Consider the following 19763-nt stretch of genomic DNA (forward strand, 5'->3'; position numbering starts at 1 on the left):
ATGTTAACAATCCGCTCCAGATTCGTTGACAATTCCATTAGTTATTGGGTAATTTTAAAAGCAATTATATATGAAACAATAGCTATGGTTGGGGGTTACTGTTTCGTTGCTGAAACAAGGAAACAAACAATTGACACAGGGATGTTAAAATTTAAACCGATCCAAAATTTGAAAACCGTTCAAAAAAACTGAAAATCGAACTAAATCAATTTTTTTAAATTTTTTTTTATGAATTATTTCTCGAACGAATGGTTTGATTCGATTTGCAATTTGTATTTTTAAAATTGATCTAAATTGAATCAAACCACAACACTAACATTTATGTTATTTTAGTGTTATACATTTTATGAGCGTACTAATTGAGTTTCATAATGTTTTGTATTGTTATGAATACAAAACTTATATGATGTATATTACTTTTTTTTTTCAAATAATTTTTTTAAGATATGTTTGGTTAAAAAATAGATGAAATCTTATAGATTTTTAGTGTAGAATGTTTAGTATATTAATAAGTTTTGTAGACTATTATTAACATTTTTTAATGTAATTTTATTTAAAATATAAAAAGAAATATATAAATTTTAGTAAAAACTACAAAAATTGAACCGAATGAAACGGTAAAGTGTTGATTTGGTTTTTTTGGTTCAGATTTTATTTTAAATGAAAATCAAATCGAATTGCATATATTTTTTAAGTTTGTTTTGGATGATTTTTCGATAAAAAAATGAAGCATGAACACCTTTAAATTAAGATGGTTTCTTTGAATGAAACACAACACAAATCGCCCACACTAAAGAAACGAATACTAAAAAGTGGAGGCAACAAGAGATTGAAATGAACCAAAGAATTACAAAAGGACACTAGAAGATTTGGGAAGAGATCTTCCTCCACTTGAAGGTGAATGACCTTGCTATTTTGGTAGCCAATTTGTCAGTCCTTGAACTGTTAGAGGTCATCGGGTCGCCTTAAAGGAATAACAAAAGGAAAAAAAGTTACGGAAAAAGTCTATGGTTCTACTAAAGTTTTATGTTATAGGATTGGTAATTAGTTTGATTACCTCTCCATAGATGATGATTCGTTTCTAGGGATATTTACGACAAGCTACAATTAAGGCTAATCTATAACTTTTTTGGCTAAAAGATATTTCATTCATACCATTCATTGTCGTTTACAAAGTTTCCTAATAATCGTTATTGTATCATAAAAAAAAAAAAAAAGAGTTTCCTAATGAGCAAAGTACAACTTGGCATAATATCAGGATGATCGACGCCATGGAGGAAAATAAAACTACAAAATGACATAATATCATGCCTTGGAGAAAAATATTTGTAATGACAATTATAAAATATTAAATATTCATTAATTTGTGACGAAAATTATAAAATATTTGTTATATTTAATAATTTTAATAATTTATTATTATTTATGCATTTTTTAAAAGGCTTGACTTTTTAACTAAGAAAAAGAGGGAAAAAAAAAACATTCACACCATGCACATGACGTACTGATGATCGAAATCCTCACCACGTGCTTTATATCTGCTGCATTGATTCTATTTTTTTCAGATTTAATATATCTATTTGCTCTGGTATTAATTCTCCTTTCTCTTTGGTTTGTATAAGACTTAGTTATCTACGATAAGTTTATAAATGATAGGTTTAAAATACTTTGTATTCTCTCTTTATTGAGGATGTCAACTTTTCTCTTCTTTTTTTTTACAATGGATTCACTGTCAAGAACATACATGATGCATGGTTGAAGACAATTGCCCAACTCCCAATTAGTGTTGGTAAAAAATATTGACCCTTTATTTCCATTTGGATTTGGGTTGTCTGGCCAAGTACCAAAATTTTATATATAACTACCCAAGGAGCAGTCTCACAGTTCCTCTTCTACAAGGAGACTTGCAGTTGTTTTTGGCATATTGAATGATTAACACATTTATATTTGTAATGAAAGCATCCTACAAACTCCATTTAATTAGCACAAGAACAGATGCATGTAAGTTGAAATTTAATGATAGTTGCTAAAACAGCTTTAACGTCCTGTCCAAAAAGGAACTCGGAAACACAGTTATTCTTCCAAATTTTATTAACGTGTTAAATTTTTATTTTTTTTATAAATACTAATGACACCAAATGATATATGCATAAAAGTCAAATATACATAAAAAATTTATCGTTAGTTTTTTTTTTTCTTTCTAATCTTTTTTTTTTATTTCAATTAGGAATAGGTCAGATCGGTCTAAGACCTGACCTATATAAAATTTGACCTGAACTGACTTATTTAATTAAAAGGTTAGACTCAAACTTTTTTAAAAGCCTATTAAATTAAATAAATCAGACTTATGCTTATTAAAAAGTCTTATAAAGTTGATAGTCTAGCATATATATATATATATATATATATATATATATATATATATATACTATTTTTTGGGAAACAATATATATTTATATTATTTTTTTGGTATAATAAATATTTTTTTTAAAACTAGCTTCCACATTTATACTCTATAACTTTCATTCATAAAATCAAGTAAGATTTTAATTATAATTTAGATATAAATCATGTGTCCCTTTATATTCCTTATTATTTATATTGGTTTTTTTATTCCTTTTCCTTTTAACGTCTTCTTTTCCTTTTAATTTTCCTATTACGGGAGTAAACAAAAATCATATCATTTTCAGTTCAAGCTTTGATAAAGGTAAACTTCATTTTTCTTGCATCTTCTTATTCCTTTAACATTTTTTATTTCATCTTCTTATTACCTTCTCTTTTCCATGCATATATTCTTTTTTCGTGGTGAAAGCCTACTACCACTTCTCCTTTTTTTCCATGAAAGAGTACTAAAGATTTAATGTATGAAGAAGACTTTTAAAAAGGCTATCAGGCCAGATTAAGCTTTTAAAAAGGTCAAGCTAAACCAAAATAAAAATCTTTGATAGGCTATAGACAACCTAAAAAATTCATCCTAGGTTAGGCTCAGGCTTTTTAAAGCCTGACCTAACCTATTCCTACCCCTAATTCCAATCATGATTGATTAATCTAAAGGTAAACCCCGTCTCTGGTTTAGAGAAACAACTTCTAGAATTTAAGTGAGTGTCTTTTATCTTTTAACCATATCATGAAAATGTCTTTTGATAGAAAAAATTTAACAAAATCATTATGTTGTTTATAAGGAATGAAAAAAAAAATAAAAAATAAAGCACAACCATCACATGATTCAATTATACAAGTCTAACAAAATCAAAATCACGTTTGTATTATTTAATTTTTTTCACCCGCATGTAGACAATAAAATTATGATTATATTATATATATTTTTTACTCTAAATAATAAAAAAAATCATGTTTCTGTTGTTGCGTATTTTTTTTTCCACTTTAAATTACACAGCAGAACCAAGATTGTGTATTTTGCTCTCATAACAATCCAACGAAATCATGAGTTGGACTTGTAGGAGAGGATGTAAAAATATAACAATGAAATTTTGTCAACGAAATTATGTTTTCATAGTGGATTTTTTTTTTACAATTAAGATTCTAAAATATATTAACTATCAAAAATGTATTTATATTATGTATATTATTATGCACATGCTACTTAACTAATAAGTAATACATGCACGTTGTTAAACCCGGTTAGATTCGATCTTCCTTGAGTGTACTCAATATATGGTCTAAAATGATCAAATGGCATGCATAATGAATGAGTATGAACACATCTATGAAGCATCAGCCAAGGAGAGAAAGATAAGTTATGGTTGAGGACATCGGTTATAAGTTTATTAAACTTGTGCGCTATAAAATATTTAAAAGAAAATTGTAATTGGTTTATAATCTATTAAACGATGTAAATGGAATTTTTAAGTATTATTTGTAATTTTTTAAACTAAGCATATCAATTATCAATTTTTATGAGGTTATCATGATAAAATATATCAAATAATATAGTTGATTGAAGTAACTTGTCAAACATTTAATTTTCTTATAAATAATATATTTCATATTTATTAATATTTAAAATAAAAAAAATAATTAACTTAATTCTTAAATTATTAAAGATATGAGGCTAATTTCATAACAAATAATCATAATAATGGTTATAGAAAAAAAACATAATAACGGTGTGAGTAAATTTTAATTTTATATAATTTCTTACTGACATAATTTTTCATATTTAAGTCTATTTTTCTTATATTAAAAATATGAATTCAAAGAATATAAAAATAAAAAATATGATTATACAATACTATATAATTATTAATAAATTATTTATTTTATTTATGGTTGATATAATGTTAATATGTAATAACTTTTAAATTCATTTATTGTCAAAATTAAATTTTATTTTAAATTTATTGAGATAGTATATTATTTATTAAGTAGATATAATTGTTGTTTATTTAAAAATATTTTTTTTCATGATTTTAAAGATTAATTTTAATTATGTGATATTATTGAAGATTTGAATTGATTAATTTGATTGTATGAATACTGTCATTTATTATAATTAAATTTGTATATCATTATTATTTTTCTTTCAAGAAAACTGCTTTGATTTGTCCTTTGGACTAAACTTGGCACCCAATGGAGCTACAAATTAAAGAATATAATAAAACAAAATTAAAAAACATACCGTGTATGGTTGCAGTGAAGCAGGAGCCACTGGTAGAACATCATCAAAAGGATATATAGGTTTGCCCGTAAGACTTTAAGACATATAGTTACATAATATTAATAAGATTCTTACATTAATGTGAAAATCAAACTTAATAAAAATTTATTTCTTATTAAGTGAATCAACTTGATCTAAGATATGAACTCTCATTCTTCAACAAAGTAATATTGTATTATTCCTCTCACATTATTTTTGTTTTTTCCATCTTCTGATTGCAATCAAATCAATTTGATATAAATTAATATTATAAATTAATTTAATTATGATCAACAAAGCTAATTCATATAATAATTAATATGGTTATCTTAATAAATCAACTCTTGTCCCATCAATTTAATTTTAATTAAAGAAAAACACATTAAAAATGTTAAACTATATCATAGTTAATTTGATTGTTTTTAAAAAAGATAATTTTTTTATTAAAATTAATATTAAAAAAATTCATAAAATATACACAATGAAAATATAAATGTATAAAAAAACACAACAGGAACATGTTTTTTTTTTAAAAATTAATAATTGTAAAAAGGGAATTATGTGAAGGAGAGAGATAACATAGGTTGGCTTGAAACAAGTAGGAAACCTTGTCTGTTTGGCACAACAGTATTTATTAATGCGACGCGGGAGCACGATACTTACTATCCCCACCAGACCCCGCTTGAACGTTTGGTATTCATATTCTTCGATTTTACACACACATAACATAACGTAACCTTCTCTCCTCTTACATCACTTGCCGGAGTCGAAGCTCCTCCGCCACTGCTCGCCGGCATGGATATGCCGAAGAACCGCGCCACTCGAGCAACGTCTCTCAGAGACGCCTCCGACTCCTCTAAATTGGAAGGCACCGGTAGCTGGGACGCCATCGAATGGACCAAGATTGAGGTCCCTTTCTTCTTTTCTTTAACCTTCTTCATTCCTCGATTCAATCTATTATTTACGTTTTTTCTTTTTTTTTTTGCAGCCAATTTCCCGGTTCGTCTCGCACGCCAATCTCGATTTCTTACTCGAGTCGGAGCAAGTTGTAGCCGAAGTACGCATCAATACCTCGAATTCTCTATCTTTCTGTTGTTTAATTTTTTTCTTTCTTCAAAAGACTTGAAAATTCGCCGTTTGTCCCTTTTCTGTTAGTAATCTAGGTTGTTTGTTGTGTGATTTGTGGAGCGGTTGTGGTTTTTCTATCCACTTTTTTTATTTAGAAGTTTTCTTTCCGAATTCATTTGTCTGGTTTTGATCGTGTGTGCTAAGTCTGCGAAAGTGAGGAATGAGGATAGGGCAGAGAATGGTAGGGTGATTTACCAAAAATACATGTAGGGTTTGGGGCTAGCTCCGCAGAGATTAATGACAGAATCTTTATGTTCTTTGCGCAACGATATAGCTTGCTGCATTTCTTGGAAACTTGATTAGGGTTGGTAGTTCTGTTGTGTTTGTTACCTCAATGTGAATGCGCAATACATTGTGGAATTGCTGCCGTGTGCTGAGTTTGACACACGTGACCTGTAAACAGTCTGACAATTGAATATCCGTATGAAAATTCTGTCCCGCAGCTGCTAACTGCCTCTGAATCATTTACATTCATTTAGTTAAATAATATGATAGTACAAATGTTGATGTGCTAGGTTGTGTCATAAGATTGCTCTGGATGTGGGTAACGCAACGTGCTCTTTGAGGGGTATATTAAATGAGCCTTGGCTTATTGCTCTTTGAAGTGCTATCATGTGGTTATAGAGAACAAACGTAACACATATTGCAAGGAAAATAAAGGACAGCCACAAAGCACCGAATTGGGTGTGTACTCCAATTGAGAGCACTCAGTTTTGCCCTAGTACCAAAACTGCTGGTCTCCATGGAAGTGGGATGGGACTTACTCTCTTTGACCTCTCACTGCTCTCTAGGTGATAGGGTAATAGGGATGTGGGGGCAAATGGCTAGGATGGTGAAACTTCCTTCAACAAGGTTAAGGTTTCAAGAATGTCTCTCACTCTTAGGTGTCCTCTTTCTCTCTAGATGCAAATCACTTTTTGCTAAGTTTTTTGGGGTGTCCTTCTTGTCTTCCAAGGAATCTTCTACCAAGCATTAAGGCTGATTCAGCAAAAGATGTGCGGTGTCAGGCCATGCTGCTTAATCGCCACATTTGCAGCTTGTTCCCCAGGAGACAAAAAATATTGAACCATGTGTTGGAGGCGTGTAGGATGATGATTACATGTCTTCACTCTTTAGGGTCAACTGTTGACAATTGAGTGTGTCAGCAGACAGGGAGGTGGTAGGCAAGAGGGAGATTAATAGTGATGGATCAAATGGGAGGTCAAATGGGGTTGATGTCATTTGCTGCATCAAGCATCAGCTAAAGGGATGCCTCAGAACACTATAGACCTTCCCTGCAACAGGGCTCTTTTCACTTGGTCATGAATCCTTGGTGGTGCACCCTTCATCATGGAGCCAAACAAGATGTAGAATAGTTCCCAGGTGGGAGTGGGGGCTAGTGGATAGGACTTTCTGTGCTAAGTGTGGGCTAGTGTTCCTTGATCCACATTATCTAGCCGCAAGCTCAAGTTGTTAGATGATGTTGCTTCCAAAAACAGAAATATACTCAGAATTCAAGATCCTTGACCTGGTTATGTCATATTAAACACTGGACTAGAGTGTTGAATTTTTTTGTAAATATTAAATAGTTATACCTAAATATCTTATAAATGGCCTCCAAATGTTTTTTGGGAAAATACGATACCGACTAACCAAATACCTCCTATGTATGTTCATTACTTTATTTGACACAGCTCATCTTTAGTGCAATTGGGCAATCATTCAATCAAAGAGCTAATATTTTCCTCAATTTAATGTTAGCTGTTGTATATTACTCCTCTGTTTCAAATTATTTGTCATTTAAGGTATGCACACATCTTCGGAATAATAAATTGCATTACTTTGACAAATTTGACTAAAATACCCTTATTGACATAGTTAGTGTAGTTGTGAATTAGTAATTAAGCATTTAGATGAGATATCATAGGTAAGGGTATTTTTTGAAAAAAAATAACAAATACGTTATTGATTTTCTGAAGTGGCACATATTTTGAAACAAATTGGATGACTATTTACTTAATTAAATACGAAAAATCAACCAAGTGTTTAATTATGACTGACATTCCTCAGGCAGACGAGGAGGGGGATCATAGTTGTTTAATTATGACTTTTGCACTGATAAAAGGACCAATAATTTAATATTACAGGTTTTAGTCTATGTACTATCCAGATAATACCTTTTGGCTTTATTTTGAGTTGATGGCTTGGTTTATAGACAATTGTTTTGCTTTTAAATCCGTTGAGCTTGTGATGCAAAAGTAAGGCTTAACAAATTAATTAGAAATTTATAATTACAATGGATTTTTGAAAATATATGAGATGCATAGAAAGTGGCACAACTCTTGGAAAGGAAAAAGAGAAAGACAATCTGAGCATTTGCGAACTGATAAACAATAGATGATTTGGATAATTTTTTGAGAAATCCTGACTAGTACTAGAGCAAAATATACCCAAGAAAGCAAGTGTTCTGATTCCTCTCCAGTGTGAACCTTTAGCAATAAAACATTATGAAAATATAGCTAGGAAAGCAAATGCTCCAAGCAATTTCTCTTTTGTGTGAACCTTTTTCTAGCTTATACTACTAATTCAAGTCTTAAATAATCTTTTAAATTCACATTTATCCTGATTGTATCTATTGTATTAAGTTGGTATTGGTGTTTATTTTCAGGGAAATGGTGTTGTTCTTGTTAATACAGATGATGCGGGCACGCTGATGGTAACAAATTTCCGTCTTATTTTTCTGGTAAGTGAATGTTATCTACACAACTTATGATTTGTTTTCTGAGGTATTATGATGTGGGAGCAGTCTAGTATTTGTGATTTGGAAATACCCATAGGAAATACAATATTAATGTATACTGGCGTGACAATTATGGATTTTGGTTAAAAAATCATGGCATGCTACTGTTTGAAGAATTTTTTAATTTTGATTTGGGCTTGACCACTTGACTAATGAGGAGGTTGTGGAAACACTGGATTAAGTCGTAGATATATTAGATAAGAAGTTGTATTTTTTAATTTCCACATTACCCAAACCTGATGTCCTTTGCTGACTATGGTTTTCACTTGCAGACTCTTATCATTTGATTTTTATACTGAACATTATACAATTAGTTTATGGAACATTATTCTCGTGCCAAGTTGTTTGTTTCTGTTATTGGATATGCTTGGTGGCAATTAGTTGCCTGACTTTCATCAAATCACCAGGCTATTTAAGCTCCTGGCCTCCATTGCTGATTGGTGTGCATTTTTATGCGTCAACTTCAGTTGTTTGTCTGGAATTTTGTTACCTGCCTATTTATATGTACATAACCTTTGTTGACTTCGTTCTCTAATTTCCTTAATTGCATTTTCTAGAGCGAGGGAACTAGAAAAGTTATTGCCCTTGGAACAATACCTTTAACAACCATTGAGAAGTTTAACAAGACAGTAAGTTCATGCAAAGTTTTCTGCAAATTATTTTCTTTTGTGTGTATATTGTTATTTAATTTGGTTATGTTGCATTAGTTTAATCTGAGCATTCTCTTAGTCTGCCTCACATGTATGTTGACAAATAAGTTTGACATACTATAATCAGATATACTAAAATGAAATTCAAATAATGATTTTTGAGTGACCATGCATATCCCTTTTGTATGAGTTTGGTCAGTCTCCATTTTAATCCCATCTATCTCTTTGTTTATTTTGTTTTATTTTTTGCTTCCCTTTTTGATGTACAGATGCACATGCGCACACTCATTATTTTATATAAATTTCGTCATTGGTTGTATCATATTTTAAGTCTTTAAATCCTTACTAATTCTTGTGGTTACCACCTATCAAACATTGGAATACCCACAAAGTATGAACTTAGACTTATTCATGAAGGGAAAATAGAACTTTGATATTTTAATTGGTTTCTTCTATAAAATATTTATTTTGAATGGTTCTAAATTTTTTGATTTGTTTGACTTGCCAATGTGATGGATTTGTGCCATTAGTTCATGTGCTCATATCAGCTCAGCCACAGGAATAAAAACCTGGATTGTTTCTCATCTGTTAACGTTGTGAAAATTTTGAATGTCTTGATCTGGTTCCTACTTTTGTCGCGATTATTTGGAACCTAATATATTGCTCTCTTTTAAATCTAGGTTGTGAAGGTTCACTCAAATACTCGCTATGTAGACAAGACACCAGCACAGAGACTGCTCCAGGTGATTGGTATGCATAAGCTCCTCTTGATCAATATTTTCCTTTCAAACATGTAATTAATGAAATTACTATGCAAGATTTATAGATACTTCTGATAAATTATTAAATGGAAGATAAATCTTGCAACTGATTGGATGTTTAATATCAAGAAATACTATGACTTTTAACTGCAATCTTGGCCACTTGATCAAAGAAGCTTTGATACCATGCCAAGCACCAACTTTCCTAGAAATTTTAGTTGTTAGGTGAATGCACATAGTTGGTTTTATATATCTAACAAATACTAATGTATTGCATATTTATGAGCACCAAGGCACAGACCTTTTATTGTTATATTGTAAAATAGCCACCTTTATTTGGGACAATGTTGTTTTGACTTTTGAGTTTGGCTAGAACTGGGTGTAGCTTTGAATATTGATGCCTTACTAGCTAGTTAGTTCTTAGTCTTACTTTTCATGTATTTATTTTTAATAATTAATAGATACAACTGTGAATTGTATGCTGCTTCTGTTTTGTGTAAAGCACATGGTCTTTTCAAGGGATTTACTTTATAATATAAATTGGGAAGCTTTTTGTAATAATTTTTTTCCTCTTTGTGCTGGTTTTTTCCCTTTTTATTAAGGGGGATTCTTTATCCTCCCAATTTGTGGTATTTTTATCTTTGTCTTAAATTTAATAATTCTTTTATTAAAGAAAATTCTATCTTTATTCACTAATGCAGGAAAAGATATGAGAATTTTAGTCTTCAGTTTCAGGCCACGTACAAAACAGGTAATTCTATTAAGAGAGTAGTTGTGTTGTAAAATGGTGTAAGTCTCAGTTTTAACTTGGGTTTATTAAATATTTACGGTTTGGAGATTAAATACTTTTGGAGTTTATAAAAAGGTCAAAATGTCATTGACATCTCTTTCAACTGAAAGGCTTTTTGTGAATACTCCTAATTTAGTTCTCCTTTTGGCTTCATTTCTTCATCTTAGAAGGAAACAGCACAAAAATTCTTCACATGCCAGGAGAGTCCTATGAACAGAATAAACGAGTCTTAGACACATACTGAACTTCATCATACATGGATAGAATGAATCACAAACCTTTGTTTTTATTCAGCAGGTCTTTGTGGATGATCCCCAAACGTGAAGAGTTTTCTTAACTTTTTGTGTTAGTTCTCTTTGAGATATCTGGCTCTACTAATGAATTAATTAATTTACTCATTCTGGAATGACACTTTTGAACTTATTATAATCTATTGGGGCTACAGCATTTTAGGTTTTTGGAATTTAAAACAGTCATGCACAAGAGCCTGGTTTACATGTGGAACAACCATTTTTACTGACTCTGCATTTGAGATTCTATTAACTTTTTATTGAAAAAAAGTTTTTTTACACAAATTAAGGAGGTGCATTAGTTGTTCCACAACCAAAGCAGCGTACACGACAATTAGGGGAAGCCTACTGATAATGGATCATCAAGAATCGGACCTTAGACCTTTACATCAGTGCAGCTTGAATCTTGACCTCCCAATTGAGCCAAGTTTCATTAGCAGAAAAAAGCAAGAAATTTAAGAGAAAATACAGAAATTTAATTATATTTTGTACTAGTTGAAGTGCTTGTTGGTCTATTAATCATTTCATTATAATTTACAACTTACAAAATATCAGAAGTAGTTGGGTGCGCTGCACTTATAAAGTGTTGCAAGCCAGTGAGAATGTTGTAATGAACATGTTTGGGATCTAATATTGATTATGAAAATCTTACAGAGACGTGTGGTTTACGAAGCGCTACTGAGGTGTACAAAGCCAACAAGACTATGGGATCTTTATGCTTTTGCATCAGGACCTTCTAGATTTAAGAACACTACTCCACTGGTGCGTTTATTGGATGAATATTTTCGACTTCTTTGCCTAGGTTCTTATCGTTCATCAATCAATATAATTGAAAATGGGTCCTTTACCTTGTCAAATGACCTATGGAGAATAAGTAGTGTGAATTGCAATTATACAATGTGCCAGAGTTATCCATTTGCTTTGGTTGTTCCAAAGATCATTAGGTAATTTTTTTGATGGCCAAACTTTCTGCTTTTTTCACTAGTTGTGATTTTTGTCTATATTGATAATGTTGAGACTGCTGAGCCACTATTTGTTACCTTGCATGGTCTTAATGCTGCTAGTGATGATGAAGTGCTCCAGGCTAGTAGCTTCCGTGCAAGATGTCGACTACCTGTAGTTTCATGGTGCCATCCTTGTATGTGCAGAATCTAGGTTTCATTTCTTTAAATAGTTGGCACAATTCTGTGTTTCTTATTTTTACTTTCTTTCTTTTGCATTTTATTATTGTTTTATGTGGATGGTCTTCTAACTATATGGAACTGATGACTATAGTGACTGGAGCAGTTGTTGCACGATCTTCTCAACCCTTAGTAGGTCTTATGATGAACATGAGGAGGTAATGCTAACTATTTTATCAAAATATATTGTCTAAAGCAAAAGAAACAAATTGTTTGTTCTAGATGCAGTGCTGTCAAATGAACCTAAGATATTTTTCATTTTCTTTTTTATTTTATATGCAAACTTGTTATTATTAATGGATATTATTGTATATTGTTGAAAGTTGAAACTAGATCCTAAGTATTATAATAGATATGATTTGGATATTATATGTACTTTGAATGTTGTAATTTTTTTTTTAATTTTTAGTGTTATAAAATGGTGTTTTGTTTTACGTTTTAGTGTTATAAAATTATGATATTATGTTTCTTTAATATTATTTTATTATCATCATTATTTTATTAATACCGGTTCAATCGTGTTTGAAATATTGAACCTTGATCCAATGCCTTTACCAGTTCAATGCCTAGTCCGGTATTGAAAACATTGCTTTTAAACCTTGTTTTTTAATTCTCTGTATAAACTGTGACTATTTACTTTTTGTAGAAGGATGGGTTTTAAAGCCATATAGTAGTGTGCTCTTTTGGTGGTGTATATTATTGATGGAGTGAAATGTGAATGCCGAAATGTTTGTCTTGTTTGTAGAGAGAGTTCTTTATTTTTGTTTTTTGTTTTTTTTGGGGGGGGGGGGGGGGGTCTGTTTAGCTAATTGTTCTCTTTCTTTTTTTTAGACGGTGATATCTTTGAATAATTTCGTTTATGAGAAATGGAATGAACAGAAGACTGACAATCTTTTTCATGTATTTTCCTGCAGCAACATGGATGAAAAACTTGTGGCTGCACTTTGCAGCAAACTAGATAATGGTTCTAGGAGGTAAGATTTGTATCTGAATGTTATACTCATTGTGATATGTGAACAATGCATGTGCCCATTTTACCTTGTGTTGAATTTCAACTTAATTATGAATGGGCAGTAAGGGTTGAATTCCAGGGATTGCTCGTTCATAAAGGCTTTGGTATTATACTGAGGATTAGGATAACACTTGCTTGGGATGGAGAGTACCTCCCTGCAGTCCGTCCCTTTTGTTCATCATTTCCCTGTCCCCATCCCTGCTCCCCACAAAGGGGATAATTCTTTTTCGTATTTGTCATTTCCCCAAGGGGATCTCTGACATTGTAAAATAAATAATAATACACACTTAAAATATTTTTAAAAAATAAAGTTAGATGACAAAATTTAAGTTTCCTTTAATATAAAATTATAAAAAAATATATTAAGTTATATTAAAAATAAAAAGATAATTATATATTGGTTATTAACAAAAAGACTAAAAAATCATTTATATGTGTATTTATAATTAAGGATAATTTTATCATTTTCATTATACTTGAACCTTATACACCTTCCCCGTACAAAGTACATGAATCTCTTTCAGGGGGTGTTTCCTTCCCAATCCTTGCTGGGGAAAAAACCACATGAACTTTGTGGGTCCATGTGGAGCAGTTTTCATTTGAATTCTCAAATGACGGGAAAATTGTCATCCCTATTGAGGATTAAAAACTTAAGTCATTAGGTGAAGACTAAGTCCTTGTGTTTCCATAAATTATTATACTGCCATTTAAATATTTAACTGACAGAATACATTATGCTATATATTGTTATGTATCTTTTTTTCTGTGCGTGAGAGGGGAGGGGGGGCGGGGGTAATTTGGTGCAATCCTCTGCATTGTTTTGAAACTTTTTAAATTGTATTTCAGAAAGCTGTATATTGTTGATGCACGGCCTAGGAAAAATGCATTGGCTAATGGTGCCATGGGAGGTGGTTCAGAATCATCATCAAACTATTTTCAATCTGAGGTCTGTAATAAACTTGAAGTGGTCCAGTTGTGATTTTTGTTTTCCAGTTATAATTATAAATTTGACTTTATTTTCTAAGTATCTAAATTCTTATTTTATATTATCAGATAGTCTTTTTGGGGATAGACAACATCCATGCGATGAGAGAGAGCTTTGTTCGGCTCCGAGAATACATGGACACTCATGGCAGAACGTCATCAGATGGAATGTCCTCTTTTTTGGTTAGTCTGTGAGTGTTAAAACGTTTTATCTGTTGTGTCTTTCGATGTATTGAGTAGGCTATTAGAATGGCATGCTTTGGAGCTGTTGGTAAATTCTATTTTGATAATTATTGAAGTTTTTGGCTGATTTTAAAAAGTTGAATGTGGAGCATGGTGTATGCATAAAAGTGCTTCTCTTATTCCTCTACAAATCATCCAGCATGGTTAATCTAGGACTTTGGTTCAAATGATTCTCTGTGCTTGGTTGTAATTTGTTGCCAAAATTGATGCATACAATTGTTTAATTTGGCAAGAATTTGAGTTAATGGCATTTCTAATACTGTTCTTCTGAACTGTTTTATGTAAGGGGTGTTCACCAACCGATTTAATCCAATAAAAAACGAAAACTATAGAAAAAAACAATTTTTTATTTGATTTGATTGTGGATTTGATTTTGAAAATTGATCCCGAACTTTTACATAGGCATATATTTTTATTTATAAATTTATGATACCCCTCAATTATATTTATTTATAAATTTATGATATAACTTGTACTTATTTGTAAAAATATATTTAATTAAAGATATTTTTTAGTAACTATTTGAGTAAAGGTATGTAAATGTAGTTATCATTTTTCAAGTAATGTAAATTTATTTGGTTTAATTATTTATTTGGTTCCTATACCTGCACAATGTTTTACATTTTAGTCCCTACACCTAAAAAGTAGAAACTACTTTAGTCCCTATACAAACACTTTTTAACTTGTTTTAGTCCCTACACCTAAAAAGTAAAAACTACTCATTTTAGTTCCAACTCCCAATACATACACTTTTTTAACTCGTTTAATCCCTACAGTTTTGGATGATAGGGATTAAAACGGGTTAAAAGGTGTATGTGTAGGGACTAAAATTAGTAGTTTCTAGGTGTAGGAACTAAAACATACATATGGTGCAGGTATAGGGACTAAATGAGTAATTAAATTATTTATTTTTAATAGTATATATTTGAAGAGTGATACTACTATTAGCTATATTAGAAGATTAGATATTTAATATTTTTTTATTTTTTTAATTATGTTTAATACATATCTTAATATTATTTAATACTTTCTTCAAAGAAAAATGAAACTAAGACTTAAATCAAAACTGATCCAATCCTAACCGCTTTCGATTAGAGTGGATTGGATTGGATATAAATTTTAAATCAAACTGGATGATGAATTAAGAAAACTGAATTGATTGGAACCAATCCAATCCAGTCTGTGAACACCCTTAGCTTTTATGATTAGCTTGATTAACTTGTGGGGCATCAATTCATAAAGTCTGTCTTTTAAATTTATGTGAATTGTATTCCCACTCTGTTTCTATGAATTCTATTTAGAGACAAGGTGGGTCAACGTGGGGTGGTGGCAATCTAAGTAGTATGTCTGCTTCGGTATCAACCCTTGGGGACAGTGGATGGTTACTACATGTTCAGAATGTGTTGGCTGGTGCAGCTTGGATTGCTGCTCGTGTTGCAATGGAAAATGCTTCTGTTCTTGTGCATTGCAGGTGCTATTATGTCTTTTCTCACTGTGAAATCTAAATTTAAAATTTTCAATGTATTCCTTCATATGATATTCAAGTTTGTTTGGCATCTAGCTTGGCTCCTTACCCCCTGTCCCTTTTGTTTTTTGGTAGTGATGGATGGGATAGGACAAGCCAGTTGGTTTCACTTGCTAATTTGTTGCTTGATCCATATTATCGGACATTCACAGGGTTTCAGGTAAGGGATTGCCATTACTCAACTAATTGAATTTCTTCTATTTCAATGCCACTAGAAGAAGATTAGCAATTTTTCCTTTCTATTTACTATTTACTATTGATATCACTGGCTAAACTCATTCTCCACACTAGTTAGCTACCATTTATCTGTTCTTTTATCTCATGTTGAAAATGAATCAATGCATGTGCTATTTAATTTTGCTTCATTTTTTTCTCCCTTATGCAGGCACTCATTGATAAAGACTGGCTTGCTTTCGGTCATCCATTTTCTGATCGGGTGGGAATGCCATCTGTCTCTGGAACTGGCAATGTGCCTTTCGAGTTATCTAGGCAGTCTTCAACTAGCAATTTCCCACCATCACCCATGCGCCAGTCATCAGGAACCTTTGCGTTGCAACCTCCAGCTTCATCTCACTCGCATAACTCCAACAACTATTCTCCCATTTTTTTGCAGGTTGATTCCTTATTTTAGATTTAGACTTAAATGATTGTAGACATGATTTACAAATATGAAAGGATACTACAAAGTCAATTGATCTATGTTGCCATTAGCCAACCACACCTAGCGGTAAAAAGGCTACTGTTGTTGTTTATTGAATAACCTTCTATGCATCATTTAATCGACAAAGTAGTTTATAATTAATTAACTGGGTTATATATCTTCTCCCTGCATTTTTCCTTCCTGAAAATCTCACCTTCAAATTGAGGCTTCAGTACATGCTTCATTTTCTTTTTAATGCCTCAAGCTAATTCTTTGAAGACTGATATCAGTATATCACTACAAATTTAATGATATTATTGTAAGCTATATAGTACATACACTTCTCTTGCTTAAAGTATCAATTGTTGGACCTATTTCCAACACCGGTGCCTGTATGACATGTGTTGGACAATCTTTTATTGTAGTTTATCTTGGTTTTTCCTGTTTTTAAAATGATATTTCTCGATAGGGATGCTCTTCAGTTTTAAGGGTGATTTGTATTATTGCACTATCACTTGAAATGATATTATTGTGAGCTTACTGTCTTGTATATGTTTTCAGTGGGTTGATTGTGTTTCACAACTATTGCGGATGTATCCTTTTGCTTTTGAGTTTTCTGCGGTATGTTTCCTTGAATATTTTTGTATTTGTTTTGATGCACGGTTTTCTTTCTAGTAACTTTCCTTCTAGTAACTTCTACTTTTTCATGATCCAGGCTTTCCTGGTGGACTTCGTAGACTGCATGCTTTCTTGTCGTTTTGGAAACTTCTTATGTAACAGGTACTTCCTTTGTTTGCAACTTGTTTTCTCCTTGGAATGGATGTGGTCATTGGCATCCTTTTTCCTGACACTTCTCACTTTGAATGTTGTGAAAGATAAGGTGGCTGCTGAGTAGGTTTCACTTGTGAGACGTAATTCAGAATTTAAGAATGATAATATTTAGCAATATGGAATTTTTGCCGATAGGCTGATACCGTTAACAGTTGTGAAAAGTTATGTCTAATTTTTTATCACGCCAGAAAATTGTTATTTCAACTGGGACAAAAGTATCTCTTGGTGTATGGTTGCTATTTTACTATAGCTACTGGCATCTCCTAGCAAATGCAAGTGTCAGTGAATTCTCAAATCCATTATATATCAAACTGCATTTTGTTATACTCACATTTATATATGATTTGATGTCCTGCTTATTGACTCAGTCAGCATTTTGTCGTCATTAATTACATTCACATCTGGAAGTTTTTTACTGTTAATAATGTTTTCCTTTGCTTTAATGAGCTCTGTAACTCCTAACCTTTTTCTAATTTTCATTCAAAGCTATATATATATATATATATATACAATAATATAACCCATATAGTAGCACGTAATACTGGTTTGATGATTTCATTTTTCAACCTGAAATGTCTTTCTTTATATATTAAGCTTAGAAATAAAAAAAAAGACCATATATCTGTGTCTATTAAATGATAAATGTACTGGGATTAAAGTATGGGAAATGTGAAATAAATATTGGACGAATTGCTGTTGTCATGATGCTGGTTGTTGTATTTTGTTCTGTTTGCAATTTTTTTTTTAGTGAGAAGGAGAGGCAGCAATTCAATGTTTTCGAGGCATGTGGATGTCTGTGGGTATACTTGGCTGATTTGCGGACATCAGAAGGAGGTTCCCATGTGCATCACAATCCTTTTTATGATCCACCAAAGCATAATGGTCCTCTTCTGCCCCCAGCAGCAGCATTAGCCCCTACTTTGTGGCCCCAATTCCACCTTCGTTGGGCATGTCCAGAAGAAGCACAAGCTGGGGAGATTGAAGCACGATGCAGGAAGATAATTATGAAATACGCTGAGATGCAGAAGGTAGTTATTTTCCTCTATTTTCTGATTATGACTATGTCCCATTTAAACTTCATTTGTGGAAAGCCCCTACTACTGATTAACACACGTTTATAGGTCCTTAATTTTGGTGGCTGCCTTTTACTTTTTATCTTTATCAATTATCAGAACAACTCTCTATTTCTTTACAATGTCCTGAATAAAATTGCTGATCTGTTTGGTTTTCCTTTTAACGTTAGTGCTGTTTGGGATTTTAACAGGCTAAAGAAATGGCAGAAAGGAAAGCTAAAGAAGTTACAAATTCCATGGAGTCGTTGAATGCAGAATTACGATGTGAGAAGCAGCTAAGCAGCTCAACTATGAACATGGCCAAGAGTATGAGCAAAGAAAATATGGCCATAAAGCGTGCAATTCAGTCAATGGGGTGCAAGGTTCATGTCTCTGGTAGTAGTGGTGAATGCACTGTTGACATTGAAAGCAACCCAGACATTCTGTGTTGTTCCTCTAGGAAAGAATCAAATAGTAATGTGCGTGATGACAAAAAGGATATGTCTGTTTCAGTAGTGATTACAGCAGATGATGATGATGATGATGGAAACAACACAATTGGTCGGGTATGTGAAACACTCTGCCCATTTCGCTCTGGAGATGGAGGCTGCAGATGGCCAAATGGTGGCTGTGCTCAACTAGGTAGCCAGTATGTTGGTCTGAAGGCAAATTTTGATGCATTTGACCAACTATCAATTAATGATAGTTATTTCAAGTCTGAGTGAACAGGGAATTTACTTCCTAAAAGACTCCGATAGTGAACAGTCGCATAATCAATTTTGGTTTCTTTAAGCTATGAGGATAGTTGTTAATTCTTTTTAACACTCCTCGTGATGAAAAAATGGGGAGAAGTAGTGGACCCTGTCATTTTGATTGGGTTTCGGGAATTGTACAGGCTATAAGAGTTGGCTGGAGATCATCTTGGTGCATATGGGAATGCATTGGGTTGATACGCATCATGGTGGTCCATATTGATATATGCATGTGTATAATTTTTACAGTCGCTGATTACATCGTAATTGCTCTTGAATAAGATCAATTTTGTACAGACGATCAAGCTTTTCTGTTTTTAATGCATCTTGAGGGATCAATGTATATCAAGAATAATGTTACCCTATATTAATGAAGAAGATCGTCGACCTTGACAAGTATTGTTGAGTCAATCCTCCTGTTCATTATTTGTTGAAGCTGCCGAATTTTAAGGTGGCCTTAGTTTTTTTTGTATTTCTTTGTGGCAATT

At 32.0% G+C, this 19763-nt stretch overlaps 1 protein-coding gene across 2 annotated transcripts; it reads left to right on the plus strand.

Moving 5' to 3' along the window:
- The first annotated feature begins 5182 nt into the window (after window positions 1–5182).
- LOC100781842 (phosphatidylinositol-3-phosphatase myotubularin-1) lies at window positions 5183–19668 on the plus strand. 2 transcript variants are annotated; one of them, XM_003535445.5, is made up of 19 exons: window positions 5183–5566; window positions 5646–5714; window positions 8433–8507; window positions 9122–9193; window positions 9895–9964; window positions 10677–10726; window positions 11710–11999; window positions 12120–12193; window positions 12331–12394; window positions 13151–13210; window positions 14095–14194; window positions 14302–14415; window positions 15777–15946; window positions 16076–16160; window positions 16386–16613; window positions 17202–17261; window positions 17356–17420; window positions 18220–18499; window positions 18736–19668. In XM_003535445.5, the coding sequence occupies exons 1-19, from the start codon at window positions 5453–5455 to the stop codon at window positions 19246–19248; spliced, it is 2553 nt and encodes an 850-aa protein (XP_003535493.1). In that variant the 5' UTR covers window positions 5183–5452; the 3' UTR covers window positions 19249–19668. The 2 variants fall into 2 exon arrangements, with proteins under 2 accessions (XP_003535493.1, XP_014618782.1); XM_014763296.2 differs by lacking the exons at window positions 5183–5566; window positions 5646–5714; window positions 8433–8507 and having other exon boundaries at window positions 9138–9193; window positions 9895–9957.
- Window positions 19669–19763: the final 95 nt, after the last annotated feature.

Source organism: Glycine max, chromosome 10 (genome assembly GCF_000004515.6).
Source record: "Glycine max cultivar Williams 82 chromosome 10, Glycine_max_v4.0, whole genome shotgun sequence".
Taxonomy (NCBI): domain Eukaryota; kingdom Viridiplantae; phylum Streptophyta; class Magnoliopsida; order Fabales; family Fabaceae; genus Glycine; species Glycine max.

What these genes read in the sequence shown, in the direction of transcription:
- LOC100781842 (XM_003535445.5), top strand. Translation starts at nt 5,453, where the DNA reads ATGGATATGCCGAAGAACCGCGCCACTCGAGCAACGTCTCTCAGAGAC. An exon ending in GAGACTGCTCCAGGTGATTG is followed by an intron (nt 9,965 to 10,676) that starts GTATGCATAAGC and finishes TCACTAATGCAG; the next exon opens with GAAAAGATATGAGAATTTTA. An exon ending in GTTGTTCCAAAGATCATTAG is followed by an intron (nt 12,000 to 12,119) that starts GTAATTTTTTTG and finishes TAATGCTGCTAG; the next exon opens with TGATGATGAAGTGCTCCAGG.